The sequence below is a fragment of the Heterocephalus glaber genome, unplaced genomic scaffold, assembly GCF_053883595.1.
Source record: "Heterocephalus glaber isolate CG9 unplaced genomic scaffold, H.glaber_assembly_v1.0 deba00001579, whole genome shotgun sequence".
NCBI classification, from domain to species: domain Eukaryota; kingdom Metazoa; phylum Chordata; class Mammalia; order Rodentia; family Bathyergidae; genus Heterocephalus; species Heterocephalus glaber.
The window spans coordinates 10,856,007-10,883,339 of NW_028258360.1; the positions used below are offsets into that span (position 1 = coordinate 10,856,007).

The window sequence follows — 27,333 nt, forward strand, 5'->3', positions numbered from 1 at the left end:
AGTGGAGGCAAGAGTGCGTGGGCGAGGGCTGGGTGGCCAGAAACACACAGGTCAGAGTCACCAGGGCCCAAAGCTCCCCTGCGACACAACAAGGAGGGGGCAGAGAGCCTCTGCACGTGGGTGGGCAACAGGGGTGAAGCAGAAATGACCCTGTCCACAGTCAAACAGGACTGATGAAATAGTAGGAAACGCTTGCCTGATGGCATGGTTTCCAGAGCTTCACATACATCAATTGTGTGGCCCCAGGACACCCAAGGTTAGAGGGCTATCACTGCCCATCCACCACAGCCTCCGAGAGCAAGTGGAACCCAACAGCGTGGCTGCCATGACCACGGTGACCCACATAATGGCACTGCAGTGCTGCAGCTGCTGCCCGGGGGTTGCTCAGAGACACCCAGCGAGAACTTTGGAGCTGCACCTGGCTGGACTGTTAGCTACAAGCACCGAAAGGCAGCAGTCAACTTTAGGAGACAAGTGAATTCACTGGAAGGAGGCAGAGCTCCCAGACCTGAAGGAGCCCAAGATTAGACAACGTGCTCAGAAAATTACCAAGCCTGGCCAGAAGCCGGAGCCACGGAGGGTCACTCGGCCATGAATGAGGGCCATGCCACCGGGGCCACACTACCGACAGACTGAGTCGAGCCTGGTACAAACGCCCCCTCCGTCCAAGAATCAGAACCACACTCTCACACTCTGGTCAGACCTGCTCCCCCTGTCCCAGGGGACAGGTGGAAGACACCAGGACCACGCTGCGCTCCCATGCGCCAGTGCCCCCTGCCGCCCCTGGGAGAGGAAGGGAGTGAAGAGCGAAGAGTCTGGTGACAAGGATCGGATCGTCCTCCACCTCCACCAAGACCCTGCACTCGAGATGGGGCTTGCAGGCAGCACGGGGCTTGTGGGAGCCCAGGCGTCCCTGTGGAGGGGAGGGACATGCATAGGGTCAGCAGCTGCAAGGGAGCAGAGCTGGTTGAGGAGCAGGGTGTGGGAGGAGGGTAGGTCCATCTGCAGGGCCCAAGTGCATTAGTGACCTGTCCCTTCCCTGAAGGAATGTGCAGAGCCTCGAGGGCCCCGGGCCTGTGTTTGCTTCTCACTGTCAGTGCACGCCATCCTCAGCTGGGAGGTTAAACAGCTCATCCCGTCCAGATCCCAAGGGCTGGAGTCTGAGCTCTGCGGGGCTCCTGTGTTGCACTCTCCAAGCTGAAGCCCAGCAGCTGTGGGGCTGCAGCCTCATTGAGTAAGGGCAGCCTTCAGGCTCGAGGCTGTTGGTGGAGCTCGGGGCCTGCAGCAGTAGACCCTGGTGCTCTCAGTTCCCCTGGGTCCCCGCTGTGTGTCCCGGCCCACTGCACGGCAGTTGCTTCTTCAAGGCCCGAGGGTCTCTGTCTGTGGCTCAGACCTCCCTGACCTCTCCCAGTGGGGCCAGGCCGGCCCAGGAGAGTCTTTCCCTGGACTACCGCCAAGCCAGCTGACAGTGGGCAGCACAGAGAGATGGGAGAGGGATGACCAGGTCGGTCCAGCTGCGGTGGGGCTTTGGAGTCGCCTTAGAGCTTTGCCTCTGAAATTCCAGAGGAAAAAGCAGACATGACCAGAAGGAGTGCTGCGGTCTGAGGCTGAGCAAGCTGTGCCCACACCAGGGAAAGAATGTTCCTGGGAGCAGAGAACAGTGCTGCTGAGAGGAGAAAAATCCAGTTAAACAGGTAAGGCTTGGCCAGATTGCAAGAGACTGAAAACTCAAATGAGAGGTTTTCTTTTCTTCTATAAAAGCAAGCAAATCTGATTAATATTCCACAGCTGGTGTAGTAACTCTAAATGAGGTAATAGGATCGGATTTTTATAGTAAAATTCAGAACAAAATTACAGGAGAGCAAAGTTATTTCATAATGGTGTGGTAACAAACCATACACCCAAACCACCCCCACCATGGGCTTCAAACCAGGCAGCCACTTCCTCCGCGCTGTGCAGTGTGCAGAGAGGGGAACAGGAAGCCCTGGGGGCCCAGCGACTGAGTCCCCGCAGCTGGCCCATCTGCCTGCTGTGTGCCCTGGCCATCAACAAACAAGTCGGCTGTGGACAGGAAGATGGGCAGCTGGACCTGGGGAGCAGAGGAAGGGAGGGGCAGGACAGAGAGAACCCAGTGGAGAGGGCATCGGGTCACTCAGGGCTCAAGACGAGGGCTCCTGATCTCCACTGCACACGGCTCACACGCTTCTGCTCAAGTCTGTCTTCTCGTAGCTTTCAAATCTTCCGGAATAGCAACAACAGAAAGTTGAAGTTGTTCTTCTTTCATTTCTAATTGACATGGACTCCTGAACATGGACAGTTGGGGCCCCGACAGCACAGAAAGCTCAGGAATCCTGCAAACTAAAGAGTGACCTGAGCTCTGCTGTGCTCACCTCTGGAAGGGCAGGGTGTGCGACAGGTCCCCGCAACACCCACAAAGTGCTCTCCTGTGAGGGGACACCCTGGTCCCCCAGCGCGCCTCTCCGACCGTCAGAAACCGGAGTTCACAAGGTTTATTACTGCAAGTGCCAGTCACTATTATAATCATACCTCAGATTGAATGCATGAAACTTGGGCCTGTACTTGAGGACATTTTAATTAAGTTTCTTGTTTCACTATTTGTTGGGCAAGACTTCATTTCTAATCTTCTAAGCCAGAAGTAAGTCAATCCCCAGACCGCAGCAGGCTGGGTTCAGAGCTCGGGTTCCTGCTGCAGATGTCTGCACAGAAACTCGTTTCTTTATGACTTCAGGAGAAAAGTTTTCCTCTGTGGGGCTCTTCTGCCACTTGTTTTTGGCAGGTAGGGAGGCTGGGGTAGAACCCAGGAACTGAAGCATGCTAAACACATTGTACCACTGAGCTGCACTCAGCCCTGGCATTTGCTTTCATAAGTAACATCACACTTCAAGAACAAGAGACAATTTTTTTTTGGTACCGAGCATCGAACTCGGGACCTTGCATTTGCAAGGCAGGCAGTGGCACCACTGAGCTAAATCTCTGGCCCCAAGAGACAATTTTTATGGAACATTTTATGGTGGAATCTTCCTGGTTGAAACTAAATGAACTTGGTATTTGTAAAAATTTCTTTTAGCTAAACTGAGGTTCTTTTAAAAAAAATCACTGTAAGAAATTCCCACAATGAAGTTTGCTTGACGTTTTAGCTATTTATTTAGTAGCTAACATGTGAAATTCCAGCATCTATGCAGAGTCCCCTCGCACGACCAACTCTACACCCCTGGGTATTTTATGTTGTCCCTGCCACACCTTGCTGTGTAGCATTGTTGCTAATGTGGTTTGTGGGCTTTTGGCTTTGCTATCCAGTTGCTTTGTTTGAATGTGGGCTTTTAGAAAACCTAAAGACTCTGCCACTATCATCTTCCACCTTCTACATTTCCAAGACTAATATTTCCTACAACTAATGTTCCCAGCCAGAGGAACCACCACTGTAAGCCCAGGAAAGCATTTTAATCACATACTGTGCACAGTGTATAACCAGCTTTTCCAGTGCTGGGATAAAGTGCCTGGCATAACAGCTAGGAAAGGAGCAGTTCATGTTGGCCTGCGACTTCAGTCCGTGGTCAGGTGCGCCCTGCCAGTGGGGCCTGTGGGAGGAAGATGGTCACTTGGCAGCCAGAAGCAAAGAGAGGGGAAGCAGCAAGGGACGAGAATCCACCCTTCTGGCTCACAGGCCAGGCCCACCTTCTCACGGCACATTCAGCTGGGGACTTGTCGACGGATGAATGCACCAATGAGCACAGCACCCCACCATCCGGCACACTCCACGCACGTGAGGCTCTGGGGGACCATAGCACACGCTTTCCCAGGAAGATAATGGAGAACGCAGGGCACCCAATCAAGTGAAGGAAAGGAGAGGGGTTCACAGGATGCAGAAAGTCGGGCTTGTGGGAGAGGTGGAGCAGTCCTAGGGGGGGCCAGCTGGGGAGCACGTGGGGCACATGGCTGTCCCAGCTGGGGGTGGACATCATAGGGGACAGACAGGGCGCCATCTCCAGGAAGGAGATGTAATAGAGCTCATAAATGCTCATGCATTCAGTCATGTTGAGAGAAATCTTACAACTTTGCCAGAATTGGTTAAGAATTAGTGGTAAATAATGCAAAAAACTAAGAAAATGGGCCGGGGATTTAGCTCTGTGGTTCTGCCACCTGCTCTGTAAGCACAAGGACCTGAGTTCAATCCCTGGTACCAAAAAAACCTAAGAAAATAAGAAAGGGAGGTGATGATCATCTTCAAAGAAAGAATGTTGTGTAAGAAAGGAAAGGTAATAAAAATGCATAAGACAAAGCAGCAGTAGCAGGCAGTGCCCGCACCCACACCTACGCCATCCCAGTGGCATGATAGGACCCAGTCAGAGGGACTCTGTGGGGCCTGCCGAGGGGCAGGAGAGGTCTGCAAAGAGCTCCTGCTGTCCTTTCCCAGCCAGCAGATGCCTCTACAAGAAAACTCACACTGTCAGTGTGTCCTTTACAATTATAAGGCAATAAAGGGAGAAAAGGCAGAGCCACATGTGACCGAGGGGCAGAGAAGGACTTGGAGACTGGAGGCAGAGGACTGCAGTTATCTGATAGCCAGGGAGTTCTGTTGTTTTTTTTTAAGCCATGCAAACACTTATTTGGCTAAGATTAAAACAATTTTTATTTGCACATAACAAAATTTGTTGTAAAGCAGAAAATAAACTTTTGGTGCACACTGAAAGGGTTGCACAAGAGAGAGTCGTTCTTCCATTCCCACCGGGAATGTGGGTTCCGGCCCACCAGATACCATCTCAGAAAGAGCCCATTGCACAGCATCGTGGTGGAATGCAGCTTGCAGAGATGTCTCCTTGTGGACCTCAATCAGAGAGCAGGACTCGCTGGCCAGAGAGGGCCTCCCAGGCTTGGCCTGCAGGACACACGAGCTGAAGTTTCTTCCACACAGGTGAGATTCAGCAGCCAGAGGGAGGCTGGGACAAGCCGTCAGTCACCTGATCAGGAGGTGGGGACTGTCAGAGGGCACAGGAGGGCCATGCTCGGGATGAGGCAGAGCTGGGAAGGAAGCCGCACAGTGGCTGTAGGACCTCAGAGGGGCTGTGAGCAGAGAGGGTCAGCACAGCCATGGCAATGGGGAACAAGTGGCCTCCCAGCCGGTGGCTGCTGGGTGTCAGGCCCCATTGGGTACAGCGCACACTGTCTCCAGCTGTGACCTCTGCCCTCCAGCGTGACCATGACTGCCGGGTCTCTCCCCTCCCCTGGGTTAGGGGAGGCTCAGGGAAAACACTGAGTCTCCTCCTCTCCAAAGTTGCCCCTACTGGGTTCGAACTGCAGTGAGTCCGGAGCCCAAGCTGCTGAGGCCGCTGGCTGCTGAGGTAACAGCCCACAGGATGGCGTCCACGCGCCATGTTCCCCACGGCGCCCAGCTCTCACGCCCCGTGTGCCCAGGGCAGAGTGGGGAGCTTCACAGTGATGGACTATTCATAGTGGCTGAAACCTGGGGCCAGCCTAGAGGCCCAAAGCAGAGCACTTGATAGAGAAGCGCGGCAGAAGCCAGATGGGGACAGAAGAAGGGGTGGAGCAGGAGGGCACCACATCACATGAAACAAGCCAGGCACCAAGAGGCCGGGGCTGAGAAGCCTGGACCCAAAAGGACAGTGACCGAGAGCGATGGGGAGAGAGTGGGTGTGGGGGTGGATTTGCTCGTGGCATGCTGTGCACGTGTGTGCACATGTGTGTGCACGTGCGTGACGCTTACACAGAACCCTGCTAATGTGTACAATCACCGTGTGCTGATGAAAGAGTTTTCTCCCTGACGAGCTTTGACTTCTGAAACTGAAGTCAGGGTAATCGAACACTAACACTTAGTTCTAGTTCTTGAACTGCTCTTTTTTTTAATGTAAAAAGTACATAACATAAAATTCCTATTTTAACTGTTTTTCAGCTCAGCAGCACTCAGTCGGTCCTCACTCTGCCCCCGCTGCTCTGCTCCAGGGCTTGTCACCTTCCTGGCAGTTGTGCCCTGCACCCCAGCCCCACGCCCGCCTCCACTGCCTCTGCGGACCCCACAACTCCAGGGACTCCTAGAGTGGAATCTGGCAGTAACTCTTTGCATCAGGTTTATTCCACTTAGCACAGTATCTTCAAAATCATTAATTTTTTTTTGGTACTGGGGATTGAACTTGGATCCCTGCACTTGTGCAGCAGGCAGCGAAACCACTGAGCTAAATCCCCAGCCCAAAATCATTAATTTTTAAAACATACATTGTCTTTTTGGGTACATTAAAATTTCCCATTAAACTGATAAAATATAAATAATAAGAGTTGAGCTATTTCAAAGGAAACCATTTTATCTTTTTTAAAAGCAAAGGGGCAAGAGAAGCCATTTTCCTAGTTTTCTGAGAGGTGTCTGTAAGTAGAACATTCTTTCAGGTCATCATGTGTAAATCCACAGGACGTTTTCAAGCAAAGGTGCGCATTACTGTGGATAACATGCATTGCTAACTGCTGGCCAGCTTGTATTTTGATCACCTACAGTTGTATTTACTTTGTTGGAGAGGAACACTAACCATCTATATTGAAACTTCTGCTAAATGATACAATAAATGCTTTCATCACTTTATTGATAATTTTAAGCACAGTAGAGCTTGGTTTGTTTTTCTGAACGAAAACTGGAATCAAAGTCATTGATCCTTTAGAGAAACAAAATAGGGCAGAAGAGAGTATAAAAGACAAACAAGGAAAGAGGAAAGAATTCTTAGCATATTTTCCTTTCATGTCACCTTATTGAAAAATAACCAAGAGAAAATGGAACTCTGAGAAGAACCCTGGATCCTGATCGGGCTTATTTGGGGACAGGCCATTTCTGCCACATGTGAAAGAGCCTCGGGTAGGCTCAGGGTCCCCTTGCAGAGGGACAGGACCAACCCCTTAGCTAGCCTGACACCTGGAGAATGAGGAAGGAAGCCCGAGGGAGCAGGTCAGGGACGTGTGGGTCTCCAGAGGGCTTGGGGGTCCCAGACCAGAGACCCCTGCATTTGACCCAGGCAGACCCAGAAGTCGGGCCTCTGTGACTGTTCTCAAAGTCTGGAAGATTGAGTCTTGCTGTGAGATTGACACTCACCCTTTTCACATATTCTGGAGTAAGAATTATAACGAAACACAACCTGTTCCCTTTTCTGACACCTATACAATACCAAATCAAACTTGATTTTCAAAAGTAACTCAGAGGTACGACACGACAGCTAAATTAGGTAGAAATGCTCTAGGCAGTCAGACAGGGCCAGGCTAGGGATTTAGCTCAGTGGTTCTGCCACCTGCCTCATAAGCGCAAGGACCTGAGTTTGATCCCCGGTACCAAGAAAAAAAAAAAAAACCAGACAGGGCCGCGCCCTGGAGGGAGTCAGTGCAGAGGAGGAGAACACATCACAACTGTGGCTGGAGGCGCATCTGTAGAAGGCTAGGCCTCAAGATAAAGATAAAATGACCAGGCCTACGTGTCCCTGCGGGGTAAGCACTAAATTGAAGATTGTACTATAATTGGTATCACCTGGTCCAATAAAGTCTAGATAGGCACCAGCCACCCTGGTGGGTGACCAGGACCTCCCTCCATCCCTTCCTGGAAAGTTCCTTGTTCTTCCCAGGTACCTTGCTACATTATCTGCTTCCCCATTGGACCAATGTTACCTGAGCAGCTATACTTGTAATCTTACTGGGTGATGGTAGTTTTGACCCACCTTGTACACACCTCGTGATTTTGCTCTCTATAAAACTTCCTTTGAGAAGTGGGCTCGTTGGCAACCCACTCAGGTCCCCTCCTGTCTCTCAGGAGCTATCTGTCTCAATAAAGTTTTCCTACTCTTGGGAAAGACTTGTTCCATAGAATTCATTCTTCGATTCTGGGAAACATGAACTCAGCGTATCTGACCTCTAGCAGGGGGAGTTACACCATTTCCCCTGTGTCAGCACTGTCTCTCAGGGTCCCCGGGGGGGATGACATTTTGACCTCATGTTCCAGGGATGCCGGTCTGGCAGAGGAAGGGACCGTGGGACCCGGGGGACGACACCCCGGCTGGCGCCTCTGCAGTGCCCGCCTTCATACCCTCTGTTCTGTTACCTGGTGCTTGGGGCACCAAATCGGAGATCGGGTCTGCCTCGCTCCCTCCCCATGTGCTGAGCTCGCCATGGAGGAGGCTCCATGCAACGCTAGAGGGTAGGAGGGTGGGCATCACTCAGTCGCAGGCCGTGCAAGTACCGAGGTCAGACCCGGCCCAAACCAGCTGAGCCCAAAGGTAGGGAGAGAAGCATGTTGTTGGGAAATTTCCATGGATATTGTTAATTTACAACTACGGCTCAGAAATTTTACTCAATGGTGCCAGGAAAAATGCTAGAGGAGTGTGTGAGTCAGCTTCCTGTTGCTGCAATAAAATACCTAAGATAGTGGATGAAAGGAGGGAATGTTTGTTTTTGCTGTGGGCAGAGAGGCTCCTTCACTGTTGGGCCTGTGTGGCTGCAGAACTTGGGGACAGGGACTGCAAGGTGGGCCGAAGCTGCTCTGACCAGGCGGCTTGGAAGCAGAGAGAGAGGAATGACCTTGTCCCAGGGTCCACCGAGGGTGCGTCCTGTGACCTTCCACCCCTCCTCCCCAAAGTGCCCCAGACTGGGGACCAAGTCTTCAGCCCAAGGGCCTTGGGGACCTTCAAGATCCACACTATAACAGGCAGGGAGTAACTAAACCGAGAGTGGCAAGAGGGACATTTCCGTGTGACCAAGAAGGAGAATATGAACTCGTGAGGCAAGTGAGTAGGGAACAAGCACCCAGACGCAAAGGATCTGGACTTGTGGGGGCCCAGAAACCCAGTTTCTTCCACTGAAGAATCCTGGAGCCGGTGCAAGGGGACACGGCCGCCCGGTGCTCCTGGAGGTGACCCAACAGAGAGGGCGGTGTCCCAGCGCAAGGCTGCGACCCCGGAGGCCACGTGCCGCCTCCTCTGTCCACTGTGCAAGTCCCCTTTGCGTTCTCAGCCACCCTCGTGCACGCACACGCACACGCACACACGCACACACGCACACACGCACACGCGCGCACACACCCCTGTGTCCTTGTGTCTGCAGGGCCTGGTTGCTGGAACAGGCTGGTTTCTCTCTGCCCCGGGCTCTCGAACTCCAGTGTCCTTGCCTGACTGACCATGTGGCTGCTGGACCCCAAGGGCTCACGGTGGACCCTACACAGCCTCTGGGGCCCCGCTGGGAAGTGACACACTTGGTGCCAGCAAGTTCCAAGACCAGGCCAGACCCAAGGTCAGGGGAAGTCATTTTGCTTCCAGACCGAAGGGGACCACACGCAGACAGAACGGAGGGTCAGGCGGGTTCATCTCCGGGAACAACCCACCAAGAGCAGCTTAAGACGCTCCCGCTCAAGACGCAGGAGTTTCCCATGGGCGGCTTGGATCCCTGGTGATAGAAGTGGTGCACGTACCACTGATACTCTCTGTGGACACAAGGTTGTGTGTGTGTGTGTGTGTGTGTGTGTGTGTGTGTGTGTGTGTGTGTGTGTGTGACGCGCACGCGCGCTCATGGCTCTGGAGCCGGAAGCCCAGCCTCAAACCTCCCGGAAGAGCATGGCTGCCTGAAGAACAACCCCAGCCAATGCCAGCAGAAGGAGTCATCCTGCCAAACCCAGGCTCCCGGGATTGAAGGACAGCAGTAAGACAGGGCAGGCCCTTGGGGAGTCCTCGCAGAAGACGAGACCCAAGACTGTGGCTGGGGTGCATGTGAAGAGGCCTGGCCTCAGGATGGAGACGCGACGACCATGCCTGCAGCCTCCCAGCCTCTCAGTGGGCCCTGTTCAGTCGCACACAGAGGTGGGTGAGCAGAACGCCCTCCCCATGCTCCCATGCCTTTGCAGGAACACCTGAGGAGGCCAAGATAAGCTCGGGTTAGGGATGGTTACTACGCACTCGCCAGCCAAGTGACTTGTGACCCCTAGGTCAGCAGTAGTTTGGCCCGCATTGTACCCTCGCTGTGATTCTGTGGTACAAAGTATCCTTGGAGAACAAGCCTCTGCCATAAACCACTTTCAGGACACTCCTGTCTCTCAGGAGCTCTCAAGAAACCTTTCTGACTCCTAACTCCCTTGTTCTGGAGACTCAGTCTTCACTACTCAGGAGACACACACTCGGCTCATCTGACATCTAACAGGTTGCGAGTTGGTTTTCTTGTCATACTGGCAGTTGGGCCACGGCATGAGGCAGGTGCCTTTGCCTGGCTCTGCACCCCTCCACTGTGCCCTCCTGAGGTCGCCCTGTGCAAGGTGGCAGCTCAATCTAGATCTGGCAGAAGCCACCCGGGTCCTGGCAGGAAAGGAAGGTGTTCTCTGGCATCGGAAGAGTCTTCGAAGGGATACGTGCTCCTGTGTCATGGTCCAAGCAAACACTGAGGGCCAGGATGGAAGGAGGACAACCAGCGGGAGGCCAGGAGGGGTGGGGCCCTTCCCAGAGCCTGGCATGAGTAACACAGGGGAGGGGTGCAAGTACCAGAGGAACAGGCCATCCATCGAAGCCCCTGGCAGGCCACGGGAGAAAGACCCCAGCCCTCCTGGTCTGGGGGAGGTCCGGTTCCCCTGTGGGGACAACCACCTCTGTGGGCCACCCACATCCTGGGCACAGAGCACTAGGCGCCATTAGGGTCACAGGTCCTTGTTCCTGGTCGCCTGTGTCTAATCCAGAAAGTGGTCAGTACCACCTCTCCTGCACAACCTAGCAGAAAGAGCATCGGTAGTAAACTGCACCCGGACACCCAGACCTCTGGGCCCTAAAAGGCTTCTCGAGCAACCGTGTGCAGCAGCGGGGTGCTGGGGGCCCCTGGGGACACCGACGCATTCCGGAGCCGGGTGGCTTCTCGCGGAGGGACAGCTCTCAGTAGCTTCAGAGCTCGGGCCCGCAACCTGGCGGGGCCCAGCCCCGGGGGGGGGGGGGGCACGGGGACGAGAGGGGGCGCACGGGGTCCCCAGGGGGCGCCTCCCAGCGACCACCTGAGGATCGCGTGCTCCTTGCACCCGGCGCAGGAGCTGCCTCGAGAGGAGGCGCCCGGCTCGGGTGGGGGGGGCCTCAGGTCCAGGTTCCCACGGGAGCGCGCCGGGAGGCGGAAGCACCGGGGAGGCCGGGGGCGAGCGCGCGGGGCGGGGCCGGTGCAGGGCGGGGCGGGGCGCGTGGGGGCGGGGCCGGGAGGCGCATGCGCGCCTGGCCGTGACGCGCCGGTCTGGCTGCCCAGAGCGCGGGGCTCAGGAGCGGCCGGTAGCGCGACGCTCGCGCGCAGCAGGGACCGCGCCGGCCGGGCGTGAGCACCGAGGGCCGACCACCGCCTCTGCCCTGCGCCAGGCCGTGACCGGGCCAGAGCCATGGACTGCAGCCGGGCGCGGGCGCTCGTGCACCGCTTCGTGAGTCTCGAGGGCCAGGCCGGGCCGGGAGGGCTGGGCGGGCGCTGGGGACCCTCGGGGCCGGAGAGTGCTGGGGGCGAGGGGCGCTTGAGTAGGCGCCGGCGTCCGCGCCACCTGCTCCCTCCCCGTCCACCATGCTGCTGTCCCCGCCACCTGCTTCCTGTCCACGATCGCGGAGTCCCCAGGCATGCCTCAGGTGAGGTGGGAGGTGGTGACACGGGCTGAGGGAAAGCCAGGGTGACTGCTCCGCACAGCATGGGGTGTTCGGAAGTGAAGTTTGAACTCTAGCCGGGGAGCCACCCGTCAGATGAGCGGGGCCGGTCTTCTCTTGGGTGGCTGTGGAGGGGACAGTGGGTCCCGCTCTGCGGCCAGGCAGGGAAACGGAGCTCTCGAGCTGGCAGTAAGTACAAAACCGGGTGTGTGTGCTGAGGGGAAAGCCAGCACGGGACCGTGTTCCGGACCTCTGTGTCCAGCACAAGGCGCCTTTGTCCGGTGGCAGCTGATGGTCAGTGGCCAGTCACAGGTTGAGAGTCCGGAGGGCACCACTGAGGGCACGGTCTGCCCCGGGTGCAGGAATCGCCCCTGGCAGTCTTCTTGCCTCTTTGAGTAGGAGGCCTGGACAGGCAGCACAGAAATAGCGGGTTAGTGCTTCTGCCCCGGGTTCACGGACCTGGGCTCCTAGAGTGATGTGAGTGTGCACCTGTGAGTGCATGTTGTGTGAGCATGTGTTTGCGGGGGCGGGGGCGGGGGGGTGCCCACCCAAGGAGACCGGCCTGCCTTCCACCTGGGCCAGAGAGCCAGCGTTGTGGGCGACTCTGGCCGGGAAGGACCAGCCCTGGGTCCCTCTCCGATCCTGGAGTCCCATGTCTACCGTCCACCCAGGTGGCGGTTGTCAGTAACACCTTTGTTTCCCTACAGGGGGCAGTGCAAGACCCCACAGCAGTGACTGGGTGACTGGGGTGACAGCTACTGGCCTGGGCCGAGCAGCAGTGAGGGCCTGGGCTGGGCAGGTATTGCCCTGCCTCGGTTCCTCAGAGGGAACTGGAGGAAAGAAGGCTTGGATGCCTTTGGTCACAGTGCCCTCACTGCTTTCCCCGCTCTAACGCTGATGGACAGAAGACCCAGCCTGAGCAGCGCACGCTGCTGGGCTCCATGAGGATCGAGCGGCAGATGGTCATCCTCTCCCTGGCCTCTGGGGTCCCCTTCACCAGGTCCTGGCTCGAGTCCGTCTGAGCAGACACAGGCCTTGGGCTGTCTGGAGTGGCGCTGGTCTAGGGATGTTTTCGTGTAGTTGGCGTTTTAATTCCCCTTTGGCATCTTGTTACACTGTGGTGAAAGCACACTTTTTCTCAAACCTGGGTAGATGTGTTTTAGTGAACCTTCCCAGCATGCATGCCGTGGGTGACACCCTGAGCACAGGCCTCGCAGTGCTTTTTCTCTTTCCTCCTCTCCATCACTGTTGATAGCCGTGGCTCCTGCACCATGTTTTATTTTTTGTTTTTGGTACCGGGGATGGGGATTGAACTTGGGACCTTGCACTTGTGAGGCAGGCGGCGGAACCACTGAGCTAAATCCCCGGCCCTGCACCGTGCTTTATCACAGCCGTTCCTGTTCCTGACTGGGAACTCTTTGTGCTGTTGTATTAACTTGACTTTTTCCAGAAACAATCACGATCTGTCTCCTTGTAACCCAGTTATCTTCTAATACATAGGACTGAATTATATTTCCTTTATTAGAGGAAAATAAAGGAGTCTAGGTTAGAATACTCACATTCCCCTGTTTTCTAAAATGCATGAAACTGCCCTCTCTCCTGGTGGCGTTCACATAGTCAGAATTCCTGGGATTGAGAAAGCTTCCCACTTCCCCGGGAGCCATAAAGGTAGCACAAGATAAAGAAACCCTTGGAGACACTGCTACAGGTATTTTACTTGTGGTTGACTGCAGAGGAAAAACAGGGAGCTAAGTGGGAGGATTCTGCATGCTCCGGGCAGACACAGGGCGAGCAGAGGCATTTTGTGTCGTACTGGGCAAAGTGCCTCTGTGCTGCCAAGCAGCCTACCTGCCCACGGAGTGACTTTCACATTTTAAAGGACACGGGTGGAGAGATGTGGGGTGGCATTGGAGAGGATGCAGGGCGGACCCGTGGTGCCTGAGACTGTGTCACAGGCCCCTGGCTCTGCCTGACCTCTACTTCAAGCCGCTTGGCCTGGCACGGGCAGCCCAGCCTTCTCCCTGCCCCAGGGTCCTTGTCTGAGGATTGTCGGAACCACTGCCCGGTTTATCGTAAGGACCAAGTGAGCTCTGCTGAAGCCTGTGCCTGGCTCCCAGGAAGTGCCCAGTGCACTTGTGTCACTGTGGTGGCTCACACGGCACAGGCCCTGGCAGGGTTGCCTGAGAGCAGAGAGACCCCTTGTGTCCCCACATGGACTGGCACAGGCTAGCAGGGCCCAGGCTGCCAAGCTCTGGGTACTTTGCAGCATGGAGGGCTCAGGACGGTACTCGGAGCTGCAGACAGAGTACAGGTGCTGTGGCCACACCAGCCACGGGGTTTATTTAGGTCGAGCATTGCAGGCCCCTGGTTAAACGACACGTCCGTCTCCACTCTGCAGGCCCTGTGTTGAGAGGATTCCATGTCTCTTCAAGTTTCCATGGCTCACGAGCTTGGTTTTGTTATGTCCAAGTAATTTGCTCCTGTAATTCAGCCTGGATGGTTTATTAGTTTTGTTTTGCAGCCTGTCAAAGTTTCTACCTTACTATGTTTGCTTTCCAGCTTCTTCTCCTCTTTTTTTTTTTTGGTGCTGGGAATTGAACTCAGGACCTTTTGCTTGGCAGGCAAGGCCTGGTGCCTCTAAGCTAAGTCCCCAGCCCTTCCAGCAGATTCTTAAACATTCCAACATGTCAAATTTCAAAAACTCTGCAGGAGTTTTCCCTGACAGTGGTTATTTATTTTTGAAGCAAACTACTACATTGTAATTTCTTTTTTTTAATTCTTTTTATTTTTGAGACAGGGTCTCGCTTTGTAGTTCAGCTGGTTGGGAACTCACTATGTAGCCCAGGCTGGCCTCCAGCTCTCAGCTGTCCTCCTGCCTCAGCCTCCTGAGTGGGATTACAGGTGGGTGCCACCACACCCAGCCGTAATTTCTCTATAATAGAGAATAAACATTCTCTTATACCTGAGAAGTTACAGCATTGCTGATTAGAGTGCTTTAAAAAGTTTAATCACTCTAAAAAGTTTAATCACTGTTAAGCTCCTGTACCTGCTTTTCTTATTTTCATTAGCAAATGGTTGGAACAAAAACATCAGGCCTGATAGGGTTACTCACCTGGCTCATCACCCCGGCCCATGGCCCATTTTAGGCCCTTTGAAATGCTGCCTGATTGTGCTGTCGCCTTCCCTAATCCAGCTTTAGTGACACAGGGACCTTAGTCTGCACCACAGGACACTAAGTGAAACCACTTGAACCGCTGAGGCCTCTGGGTCCTCAACATAAGAGAATCCTGAGGCAAGTAATCCCGACTAATGGCTGGTCTGTCCCTGGCAGTGTGTGGCACTCGATCTTTAGATGGCCGTATAAAGTTTGTAATTAACACGGGTTTAACAAGGCAGCCATCAGACAGGTTAGCTGAGCGCCTGCCTTTAGAGCCATGTGTGTTCCAGTAGGAGGTTTTGGTGTAGTCTACTTACTGTATAGTTAACGTTTTTTCCTGTGCTGGGGAGTGAACCCTTCATACTGAGCTGTAGCTCTAGCCCTTTTTTGTTTTTTTGTTCTGACAGAGTCTTGCAAAATTACCCCAAGTAGAATTAAACTTGCAATCATCCTGCCTCAGCCTCGCAGGGAGCTGGGATTATAGGCGTGCACCACCATGCCTGGCTTTGTTTACCCTTTGCATTCCAGTGCTGTGTCTGCTCCCACCCTTTCTCCCTGGAGCCCTGTGTATGTCTGCTCCTGGAGAACAAGTGATTGGTAGGTGCTTTTATTCATGGCAGACACTCAGTGTGATGGCTTCGGACTTGTGTTGTCCGGTCAGTGAGCTCCTGGGGCCGCACCGTCCCCCTTGCCTGGTCAGAGTGGCCCCGCATGTGCTGTGGACCCAGGGCGCTCCCTGCCGGCACCCTCTGTTTGCCAGTGTGTTGGGCTCCGAAACCCACACGTTGCTCTCTGGTGCCAGCACCCAGGCTCGGCAGAAACCAAGTGGATGTGAGGTCCCCGCATCTCAACATGGACGCTCTGTTAACCGAGCTAAATGCAGGTACAGGCGCTATTTATTTATTTATTTGCAGTGCCAGTCAATAGAAAGCAATTTTTACAGCACTGGAGATTCAGCAAGATTGAATAGGGGTTATTTTTGGTTTCACGTGGACACCGTCATCCGAGAAACACAAAAGAAGATCACAGCAGTGAGTCTAGGCGGCAGAGGCCACCGCTGCCCCTGGGACCAGGGCTGGTTCTCTGCGCCTGCTGCTCTCCCCTCAGAGGGGTCCTTGCTGCCCCCGCCTGCCGAGGCCCGCAAGGATGGAATGGGACGGAGCCCTCTCCTGTGGCAGGTGCTGCACAAGGGGGACACCTTTCCCACCGCTGTGGGTCACACCCTGGGGCCAGGAGGCCACGAGCATGGATGGAGCAGCGGCGGCCCCTGCCACCTTCCACTCCCCTGGCTTGGCGTGTCGCCCCTCCTGAGAGGCCAGTCCTGCAGCTGCGCTCTGGTGGCCCTGCTGCTCTTCCTGCTGCTCTTCCTGCTGCCCACCTCCCTTCCTCCCGCCTGCCGAGCCTCTGCCCCGCCCCAGGGGCCCTCCCTCCCTCCCTCCCTCTCCTTGACCTCAGTACCCCAGCTGGGTTTCCAGCTTAGGGCTCCCCTGGTGCCCCTTGATACCTTGCCAGCCCAGTGGGATGCAGAGAGCCAAATCCCCCCATGGAGCTCACCTGGGACAGGGAGACAGACAGTGACAAATAAAATCAGCGTGGCTTGGAGGACTCTAGAAGGCGGCAAGAGCCAGGCAGACTGCGTGTGGAACCGGGGCACAGGCCAGAAGGGTGTGACGGGCCTCAGGGTGGACAGTGCAGTGGTCGGTGCTGTGCGGCCCGAGAGGAACCAGTGCTGTGGGGTTGCTGACCCTGGCCCTTCCTGAGCAGGTGCTACATCTGCCCCCCGGGCCCGGCTGGCCTCGGAGCTGGTGCCCACACTGCCCCTGCCACAATCCCACAAGGCCCTGTGTCCAGCTTTGCCCCGGGAGCCTGGCCCACTCCGCAGAGTCGCCCTCTGTAGACACCCGAGCCTGACACCCCCCAGCGTCCTGTGATGGCCACAGCAGCCAGCCACCCTGGGCAGTGCAGGAGGCGACGTCCCTGGCTTGCAGGGACTGAGAGGTGAAAGACCATCTTCAGGCTCCTGGGTTCTTTCCTTGGAGCATTTTGCAGAGCCGTGTCCTGCACCGGCACCCACTCCCTGTGGCGAGTGGCATCATTCTGTACTGCAAACTCGGCTAGTAAAAGTAATAAAAATAAAGTAAACACTTCACAGACTTTTAAAAAAATCAAGCAGGTGGCCAGGGCTCTGAAGGTGTCTGGTTCAAGCGCAGGGCCTCGACATGGCCTCTGGTCCGAGGCGGGTGGCTCTGGGTGCCGCCTTCCCGCTCACGTGCACCCGCCCTCCCTGGGACCCGGCTGGCTTGTGTTCTCTTGCTTCTGTTCCTGAGGGCTTAGGGTCTGGAAGTGGGGAACGGCAACGACGCCCCTCCAGAGCTCATGTTGGGAGCGCAGTCCTGAGATTGCTCAGGAACTTGAAAACCATTGTGTAAAAGCAGCCGGCTCTGGAGAGCCGATGTCTGAGTCCCTCGCACAAGTGCAGACTTTGTGCTCTTTGCCTGCAGGACGGGCGCCCTGCTGTTAGCTCGAAGAGCCCCTCACCCTGGCGCAGGTGGGAACCGGCCCTGTGGTTGCTGGGCACTCAGCAGCTTTCAGAGGAGTCGAGTGTCTGCCAGCGCCTCTACACGGGGCGCGCACATCACCTCCACACTCCTCCTCGTCTCAGAGCCACTTCCTGGTGGTGCTGACCAGTCCCACCCCTGTGGCCCGGCTGCTGGAGGGCGGGCTGTTCGGGGGATCCAGGGCGTCTGTGGCCGTCCTGCTGGCCAGGTCCTTCTCGGCCGCTTGTGAGCTGATGTGTGAGGAGAGCACAGCAAGCCGTTCCCATTGTTTTCAGGTTCTCAGTTGTGCCTTCGGTGCCGCGTCCCCAGGCTCTGTTTGTGCAGAGAAGTCGGGAGGTTGCCACATGTCACCCGTCCCAAGAAGGGCGCCCTGGCAGGCAGGGTGCCTCTGCGGAGGGGGACAGGGCGCTCACTCCTGCCTCCTGCAGGACAGGGTGTGGGCCGCAGACAGGCCGGAGCCACCTCTGCCCTCTCAGCGGCTGGTCTGTGCCGGACCCCAGCATGTGGTCGCTGGCTGCTTTGTCCCCACAGCTACAAGTCAATCCTGTGACTGTTTCTCAGCATCTTTAAAGAGGTGTGGGGAGCAGCTGACTGAGTAAAAGTCATGCACTGACTTTGGCCACGTCAGGGCAGTTGGTAACGGGCTTTTGGGTGTTTGCTGCTTTTTCCTTGTTTTTACCCCTCTGAGTGCAGCTAAGCTGGTCTTGTTTTGAGTGTGTTTAGGAAGCACCCACCGCCTGCAGGCTCCCTGTTGCACGGTGCTTCCTGTCTTTCTGAGGCTTGATTCTGGAGGCATCAGAACCGCTGCTTGTCAGGAGGCTCGCTTCACAGACTACAGTGGGGACAAGTATGGGCCACCCTGTCCTGCGAGGCAGTTCCCTGCCTGTCGCTCACCATCCCTGCTTCCACCTGCGGTGGCCATGGAGCACAGGGGCCTCGGCCGGGTGCTTGACATCAGCACAGTCCATTCATGTCTTGGTGCAGAACTCTGTCTCCAGCAGGCTGCACTTGTCTTGCCTCTGTGATGGGCCTCACGTTCAGCCGCAAGTCGCCAAGGCCTGAGCCAGCTGGCCACTGGGGCCTTGGGCCAGCCCTGCTCCGGGGCCCCACACGCCGTGCGGCCAGCTGTCCATCCGAGCCTCCCCCGGCAGCGGCTGTAAAATGAGACTAATGGCGTCTGTTGTCTCCCTGCCCCAGGCCGGGGATCGAGTAACCTAGTGTACATGGAAATGATCTGTACATTGTGAAGTGCTTTGAAAACACTCAGGAAAGGGCTGTCAATTTCTTGTGCATCTCAAGTGACAAAGGTAATTTTTTTTTTACTGGCAAAGGGAATGAAAATAATATCCTTTTGCTCCCCAGTTGGGGGATAAGGAGAGATTTTGAAGGCAGGCCTGTGGCCTAGGAAGAGGCCGTTTTCCCAGAAGCCAGGCCGCTATGTGTTCTGCGAGACAGGAAGAGCAGCAGCCCTTGGAGGTGGCGCCTGCCCCCGCCTGGCTCCCACTGGAGAAACCCTAGAGGGCAGGGTGAGCACCAGGGACACCGAGGGCTCCTGGGCCCGGATAGGTCCTGGCCCGCAGGTGCCTCCCCGAGAAGCAGCCTGAGCTGTGGGTGCCGCTTCCCGGGAGGAGGAGGAGGAGGAGTGACGTCCACTGTCCACTGGGGTCCGGCACGGGCCCCTCCAGGGTTCCGTCCACACCCTCCCTCAGCCTCACAGCCAGCCTGCCAAGGGCTGCAGGGTTCCTGAGCCACAGAGGCCCGGGTTTGCCCGCCCCTGTCCTGTGTCCCAGCTGTCCTCCCTCCCGCTACCTGGCTTCCGTGTGGCCAGGGACGGTCCCCCACTCTGCTGGGGTGGTGCCCGCTCAGCCTGCTCTCGCCGTCCACTGTGTCCTGTTCACCCACAGAAGCATGGCCCAGTCTCTAGGTGCTGACTGAGCCAGAGCCTGGTCACACCCAGTCCCCGGCCCTGCTGCCTGGGGTTCAGGCGGGGCGACCCTCTATGAGCACCCCAACCTAGCTGCTGAGGTCACCTGCCAGGTGTCCACCCTACACACCCTGAGAAGTCCCTGTCACAGTGGACGGTGAGAAGGCCAGAGCTGCCAGGGGCTTGGCCCGCACGATGCTGTGTCCAGGCAGGTGGCTCAGAGTGCAGGAGAGCAGGGGCTCCGGCTCCCTGGGTGTGCAAAACAGGGCCCAGCCGCTGCTGTCACTGGCCCAGGGCTTTCTGCCAGGGTCACCCCTGGCCCCTGCCCACCCAGGAGCGAGGACGTGGTAGTTCACAGGCCGCACACATGTTGGATGCCATTGGTGACGTCTGTGTTCACCGACTGTCAGATGCAGCGCGTGCCCAGCACTTCGGTGGTGTCCAGTGCACATGGACAGCTGTGGCAGAGCTTGGAGCAGGGGAGGTTGTCTCTGCCCCCTGAGAAACCCCTTCCCATCTGCCTGATGGGGCTGCTGCGAGCTGCAGGGACGCTGGAGAAGCCCAGGGGGCAGCAGAGGTGACACGGGGACAGAGCAGCACCTGGTGGCCGGGCGCGGGGAGGAGCCCTGATGTGACCTCGATGCTGTGCTGCCCGAGCTTTTGCCCATGCCTGGCAGATGGGCCCTGGGGACTCAGTGTCCAGCCCGAGGCCACTGGGCTGACCGCAGTGAGCACCCTGCCAGGTGAGGGTGGACGAGGTCTCCTTGGACACCGCCCGCCTCTTCCTTCCCTGCGGAGCTTCCCAGCCTGTGTGAGCCATGGGCCTCTCACTGTTCTCTCTGTGGTCGGCGCAGCTCTCCGCCCATGTGGCTGTGGCTGTGGCTGCGTCTTGCCCCGGCCCTGAGGTGGCTCTGCTTACTCAGTGAAGGCAGCCACCCCAGGGGTACCGTGAGTCTCCGCCTTCTGGTCTGACCTGGACTGTTCCTCAGTGGTGGGCCCCGCATCCCCCATGCCTGTGCCCTCCCGGCTTGGGGCCACCCAGGGCGAGCTTAAGCTGTGAAACTGGGTGAGGGGGTCTCAGGGTGCTGTGTCCGGGGCGCCCGCCCAGAAGTGAGCTCCTGTGTCCCCTGTGCCCTCTGCCCGGGCTCCTGCTGCGTCCTGGGAGGTGAGACCAAGCCGAGCTCAGTGGGCGTCGGCCAGCATCCACGTCGCTGTGTAGAAACCGGATGCTAAAGTCCGGACTAAGGAAGGAAAACGCCTCATGAAGAGCTGTCCTCCCAGATGCCCAGCAACCGTGACTGGGTGTTGTGCACCGGCTGCATAGGTAGAAAGCGGGACAAGCGTGTGGCTGCCCTGGAGCGAAGACGGCGGAGCGCGTCCCTGGGTCTGGGCTATAGGCCGAGGCCAGGCGTCTGCAGGCTGTGTGCTGATGCGCCACTGAGAGAGAAACCTCTCCTCTTCCTCCTCTTCTTGTGAGGACTTCAGCCCTAGGGACGAGGACTCCGCCGTGTGACCCCCTCCATCTTAGTTACCCCACCCCACAGCCGGTCTTAGCCACACCAGGGGCCGCGGCTTCATCCGTGAACAGGGGGCGCAGTTCAGCCCCCAGCAGCGCCTGTTGAGATTGTGAGTGTCCACTCCTCGGGGAGTTTCCAAGAGGGCAGTCAGGAAAGGCACTTGGCTTACTTACTGCTTTATCAAATAAGTTACAGCGTGTTGCACAAGGCCGGGAGACACAGCGTAGAGCACAAACTTAGTAAGCATGGGCTTTGAAGACTGTGGAGCACAGTTAGGTGATTTACCTACTATTGTGTGTAACAGGCCAGTTTCCAGGAGCAACCCAAGTTGCATTCAGTCTTTTTCCTGCCCAGAGGGCAGGAGAGAGGTTGCTTTCTGGACAATGTGGATCCCTTGTTTTGCTTGATGCATTAAAGCCCAAATACCCAGCATCTGGCTTACTGACGAGAGACAGATGTTACCATGGATATCACGAGAGTGAGGCCAGGGCAGCTGGCGACCAGGTCTGCAGGTCTTCTGGGCTCGCTCTGTCTGTGCCTGTCTCTGTACAGGACGAGTCCTCTGCCGACCAGTCGGGACGTGGCCGCAGATGTTGAGCTTGGCGTGTGGGGCAGGGTGGGGTCCTAGGGCATCGTCTCTGCTGCTGCCTGGGATGTGGAGCCCACGTGGCTCTCCGTGCTCAGGCTGCGGGGTGCCCTGTGGGCCCCTATGGTCTGAATGTGAGTTTGTTTTCTGTGTAAATGACCAAAGCCTTGTTATCTTTGCTGTAGCGGAAGTGACCCCTCGTCCCGTCAGGGGTGGGTTGGCGTGGTGTGCAAGTGTGAGAGCCTAAAGGCCTGTGCCCTCCTGGGCCCACTCCAAGGCCCACGCTGCCCAGTGCCCTCGGGACACGGAAGGTGTGAGCCCAGTCACCTGGCCTCTCAGGGAGGATCTCAAAGGGTTTGACTCCAAATGTGTTCTTCAGAGCCATTTCATTTTGATCTTACATCCAAAAATGGTAAGATGAGTTAAACGGCATCAGAAATTGTGACCACAAGAAAGTCAGCACCATGACGATCGCACACCGTGACCACCTTGCCAGCTCTGTCCCTGCAGACCTCAGTTCAGAGCTCACCAGTGTAGAAAACAGGCATTCCTGAGACAATCACAGGGTATCCGAGCCAAAACAACACTCTCTGGAGAGAAAAGGCCCTTCGGGGGGTCCCACAAATCTGAGGTGCCCCCTGGACGTCCCCCTAACCTCCATGGCCACACATCCCTCACACCAAGGACTCTTTTGTGATTTCTCCTCCCTGCCCATGGGTCATCTCTGAGCCCTTGAAATACCACTCAGAAGTGGAGATGCCGTCCTCATGGCAGAACTTGCCTGTGCCTAATCCTTGGCTGGAAATAGGACGGAAGAAATCCTCTTTTCTCTGAGCAGGGAGATTACTTAACTGTTTCAGCACTGCCTACTTCCTGGCCAGGAGGAAGGGCCAGAGAGGACGGGGGATACAGAGGAGCTGCCTCGAATCGGACCAAAGACAGAGGGATGGGGAGGGACAGGCCGCCCTGCCGAGTCTCGCCCAGTCCTCCCTGGGTGGTTCCCAGCTCTGCCCACATTCTCCTGCCTATCCTGGGCCTGACCTGTCCAGATGACCCCTCTGCCGCACGCCCTGGCCTGGGCCCCTCAGGACAGGCTGAGCACAGCACACCCAGCCCCTGGTCCTTTCTGCTCTAAGGTCAGTGGGGCGCTACACCCCAGCATGGTGACCTCTCCTCTGGTCTCTGCTTCCTCCATCAGAGAGCATGCAGGATTTGTCTTTCTGTGCCCAATTTTACTTACAGAATGATTTTCAGGATGATCAGAGTATATCAATTATTGAGTAAATAAGCAGTAGATAATGTGCTTTTTTCATTGTGGCAAAACACACGTGATACAAAGCTTACCACCGTGTCCATCTTACACCCCTGGCCTGGTCTCCTTCCATGGCTCTTTCACTGGACCAAACTGGCTGACTTGTTCTCCGATTGATGCTATACATTTTGCTTTTAGGGGAAAGCTTTGTTTAGTCAATAAACTAGACTGAGGTGGGGTGGGGAGAAGACTTACAGAAACCTGAGCACCTGTTAAGTTTTATGGGACGTGTACCCAGGGTGGAGGGTTTTTTCCCTTTTAAGTGATTGGTGGTGTTGGTGTTTTAGGTAAACACTTGAGTGAGGAATTCACACGAGCTTTGCCTTTGCTTAATCGAGGGTGCCCCAGCCTGAGAGTACCAGGAACTGAGGCTCATTCCAGGAGAGAAAATCTGAGTTTTATCTCAGGGCAAACAGCACTTTAGTAATAAGAGGCACATGCCCTAAAAGTCACGTGCACCCTCCAGGCGCCGACGCCCCCAGCTTGAGGTCAGGCACAGGTCACTGTCACAACCCACGGTGCTAAGGTGCTAACGGCCACATGGCTTTTTCCTAAGTGCACAGATGAGGGTTTTATGCAAGATTGTTCTTGAAGAAGCTCCATCCTGCTAATGGTTTGGTTTGAATAATTTCTGTTTTGTTTCGTTTTTTGAGACAGGTTCTCGCTATGTAGCCCAGGCTGGCCTCGAACTCGAAGCCACCCTCCTGCCTCAGCCTCCCATGTGCCGCCACACCTGGCAGGTTTCAGCCTATTCTCTCCTTTCTGTGGTACTGGAGATGGAGCTCAGGATCTTGTGTGTGCTCTGCCCATGTTCCACCACTAAGCTATGCCCCAGCCAGTTACCTGTTTCTTCTTAACCTATAACATTTATGCTTCCATTATCTCCAAATGACTAAGAAATAGATGGATTAAACTTAAACTTATGTTTGAATGTTTCCTGTAAATTGTTGGTTCTCTGAGAGGCAGTACCTGTCATTTGTTCTCCATGGCGATAGGAGACTATTTGTACTTCAGTTGAATTCTCTAGTTCATAAATTCCCCTGTCCCTTCTTGAAGGAGGGCCAGGTTTCAGGAGCTACAAGTCCTCTCTTTGCTAGTGCCTGCCTCGTTAAAATAAGAGACTTAATTATAAAATTGAGTAGTTATGTCTCAGATAGTTGGGCTCATGGAGAAGCCCGCCTGCTGCCTGGAGCCTGTTTGGCAGGCCGTCCTGGGCTGACGGGAAAGTGAATGTTAAGTGTGGCTCTGGGGCCATTGGGGCCCGCTCACCTGCAGGCACCCTTGCACACTTCGAAGTGATGTCAGGGTGATCCAGGTCCGCATGAGCCCCGAGTGTGAGCCGCTGTCCTCACTGTGACAGAGCACAGCACCCGGACAAGCACCGGAAGAGGGCAGGGTGATTCTGGCCCTGGGCTTCAGGGGTCCGGTGCACGGTCCCTCAGATCCATTGCTTCCTGGCCTGCGGTGAGGCGGACAGGAGGCAGAGGGGATGGGGCAGGGGACGCCACTGTGAGCCCTGACCAGGCCCTGACACCTCCCCTTAGCCCTGCCCACCGGGAACCAGGCCCGCAGCGCCTGAGCCTTCGGAGGACATGGAAATTCCTGTCATCCACGTGCTCCTGGCCTCCACGCAGGCCCTGCAGCTCTGCCTGTGTCCTGAGTAGGCGGCGTCTCCTGCCTGAGTGCTGAGTGGAGACTCCATGATCGCATGTCTCTGATGCCACTTCACTTAGCAGACCTGGCCAGGGGACAGGGACAGTTTGTTTCATGTCTGTGGGCTCCAGAGGGGCAGGGCTGAGTGTTCAGAGGGAAGTGACAGGAAGCAGGACGGGGCGTCACCACAGGCCCTGTGGGAAGCAGAGGCCCAGGTAGACCCTGCAATGCCCCGTGACCCCTGACCCCCGTCACAAGAGGGTGGCATTGCAGACGGTCGGGGTCCATCAGCGGCAAAGGCTAAGAATAGTGAACGTGATTTGAAACCCTGACTGGACCCGTCACAGCTGTCTGTTGCCCCTGAGTTCTGCGTCCCTTGCCGTTCACCTGGTAGGATGTTTGGGCGAGAGAGGACCCGGGACTCAGGGACTCGGGACACTCAGGCCCTCCCCACGCCGAAGCCTGCCCCCACCTGTCACGCCCTCTGCTCTCTGTCCCCGAGAGGCTGGCAGCTGCGACCCACAGGGAGCGCTGTGGGGCAGTGCGTGTCCCTCCGAGACCGGCGGTCCTGTGGTGTCGCATCCTGGTGCTCCGCGTCAGAGCACCTCCCCTCCGAGCTGAGTGACACAGTCATCCCACCACCCACCCACCAGTCAGTGGGCCCCGACTACTTCCGGCCGCAAGTCACCAGCCCCAAGCTTCCCGAAAGGATCGGTGTCCTCAGTGCCCACCCTCGAGCACCGCACCCGTGGGGAGCCCGGCCCATGCCTCCTCGGCTGGGTGGGGGCTGGGGCTGGCTCCTCTGCACCTGGGTGCCCGTACCTGGCCGCTCCTGCCCACCTGGCTGGGCTCCCTCCCCGCTTGCCACCCACGCCTGGCAGACACTGATCCTCAGGGCAGTGCCGTCTGCTCTTGCACTTGACCAAAGCCTCCTTTCCCTGGGATCCCTCACAGGTCGGTCTCCTCACGGGCAGCTCTAGCCAGTGCCTCTTAGCTCGGGTGTGGCTGCCCTTCGTGGGCTCAGCTTCTCCCTTTCTCTCACTTCTGCCCACCCTTGGGTAACTTCAGATGGGTGTCCTGACTGCTTGGGGTCTGTGAGGCCCCCCAGGTGCTTCTTGGGAGCCTCCACGGGCCCAAAGAACAGTGTCAGCCCAAGAGAGGCAGTCACCTTGCCGGATGCATGGTCTCCTTAGAAACACTGCTCACTCCTCCCTTTCCACTGAAGCATCTGTACAAGAGGGTGGTGGAGTGTCGGGCTGATTCCTTGCCTATGAACCCCAGCGCCCCACAGTGAGTCACCTCCTGGAGGTCCCAGCAACCCCACTAACAAGGACCAGATGTTCAGTGGGGAGGGGGCACTGGTGGTGGTCTCTGCCCTCCTGGTGAACTCTGCCTGGACTGAGTTCCTGGCAAGGTGTGGGACCTGCTCATTACCCTGGATTCACCCCATGCTTCACCTCACGGGGCTCAGACTCCGGCTCAACCATGGGAGGAGCTACCTCTGCCTCCTGGAGTGGGGCTAGCTGTGCCTGGCTTCACACAGCCTGGGGCCCTCAGTGTTGGGTTTGCTCTGGAGGGGCCTTGGTTCCCGAGCACAGGGTCCTGCAGGTGTGGGGGGGGGGAGCCCTGGGGCCTGGGCAGTTTCCACAGGAACCGTGACATGGTAAGGGGGACCTGTTGCTGGTCTCCCTGACCTCCCTCCCGGACCCGCCCTCTACTCCTGCCTTCTGAAGAAGCTGACGTGCAAGACAAAGGTCCAGCCATGGCAGTGGTGCCAGCTCAGGAAGACCGGGCCATGCACCTGCCCCACTAGGGCTGCAGAGAGAGGGGCAACTGTGACACATCCCAGAACATTCCGGAGCAGGGAGGTGAGGCCCCTGTGGACTCGGGCCAATGGGGCCAGGAGACAGGGACCCAGAGCAGTGGGCTGCTGCCATGCCAAGACACGGGGTGTGAGGAGCTGAGTAGTCGGATGGGATTGAAACTGCAAACCACACGTCAGGTGTCGTGGTAAAAGGCTGGCAAAGCAGGCACAGGAGTGGGTCAAAGCCAGAGCGCCCCGAATCGCAGCAGCACCTGGGTCCTGGGACACCCGTGCCCGCCCTCCCACCTGCGCCTCTCAGATTCTGAGCAGGAGTCTCTAGAAAGCACTGGATGTAACCTGGTTTCAGTCGGCCCCCCAGGCCTTTGGGTGCTTTTTAGGGTCTGGGTGTGGGACCCTTGGGTTCTGTGCCTCTGACACTGCCATCAGGCTTGCAGGTTTTGGTTTTGATCAGTTGATCGGCTTGCAGCATCTCGAGCCACTGGCAGCAGGGCAGACCTGCTTGGTCCTTGACTGGGTCCAGCGATGCTGGCGGGTGAAACAGCAGTGTCGGAGCTTTTGTTAATCACTTGTATATGAAGGTTTGGGCCCTCTTTGGCACTGTGAGCAGCCCCTCTGCTGGTGACCACATGACAACAGTTCTTCAGCACCACAGAGCTGCACATAGTGTTTCTGCTTCCACAGGGGCTGCTTCCCTTTATTTCCACCTCCTGCAGACAGATGAATCCTCCCTATGGATGACAGCTGTGGCCTTCCAATGTGTCCTGGGTCCTCTCTCTCCCGTGCCTGGTGGATGATGTGAGCCCCACCCCTCGAGGGAGCTGACTCAGGATGGGCAGCAAGGCTGGGGGTGGGGACCAATATAAATCTGTGGCTTAGCACCAGGTGGGCCTCATGTGGCCTGGGTGCACCCAAGGGAACTCAGGCTCAGGCGAGGGGGTTCTTGCTGCCTTTGATCTCCCAGCCTCTGCCACCTGCACTGCACCAGCTCCTTCACAGCTTGCCACGGGCGCCATCACTGGCTGGTCGTGGACAGGCGGTGCCTCCAGTTCCTCGGCCTGCTGGGGAACAGCTGCACCTAGCACGGCCAGTGTTTGGTGACTCTCATGACCACGCAGGGGTAGTCCCCCACGTGGAGTTAGCAGGTCCTACTGCCGCCATGGGTAGCTTA

The 27,333-nt window shown here is 56.7% G+C and overlaps 1 protein-coding gene across 10 annotated transcripts in view; it reads left to right on the top strand.

Moving 5' to 3' along the window:
- Positions 1 to 11,209: 11,209 nt before the first annotated feature.
- The window catches only part of Atp11a (ATPase phospholipid transporting 11A), a 93,994-nt gene continuing 77,870 nt past the window's right edge, over positions 11,210 to 27,333 (top strand). For 6 of the 10 annotated variants that reach the window (XR_002387345.2, XM_021239306.2, XM_013077321.3 and 3 more), the window contains exon 1: positions 11,237 to 11,422. Coding sequence is in view for 8 of the 10 variants with exons in the window: in XM_021239306.2 (XP_021094965.1) it covers positions 11,384 to 11,422 (39 nt within the window). In the remaining 2 variants the exon portion in view is untranslated. Of the gene's footprint in view, positions 11,423 to 27,333 lie in introns of all 10 variants that reach the window. The other 4 variants (XR_015443851.1, XM_021239307.2, XM_087193148.1 and 1 more) reach the window with 2 other exon arrangements.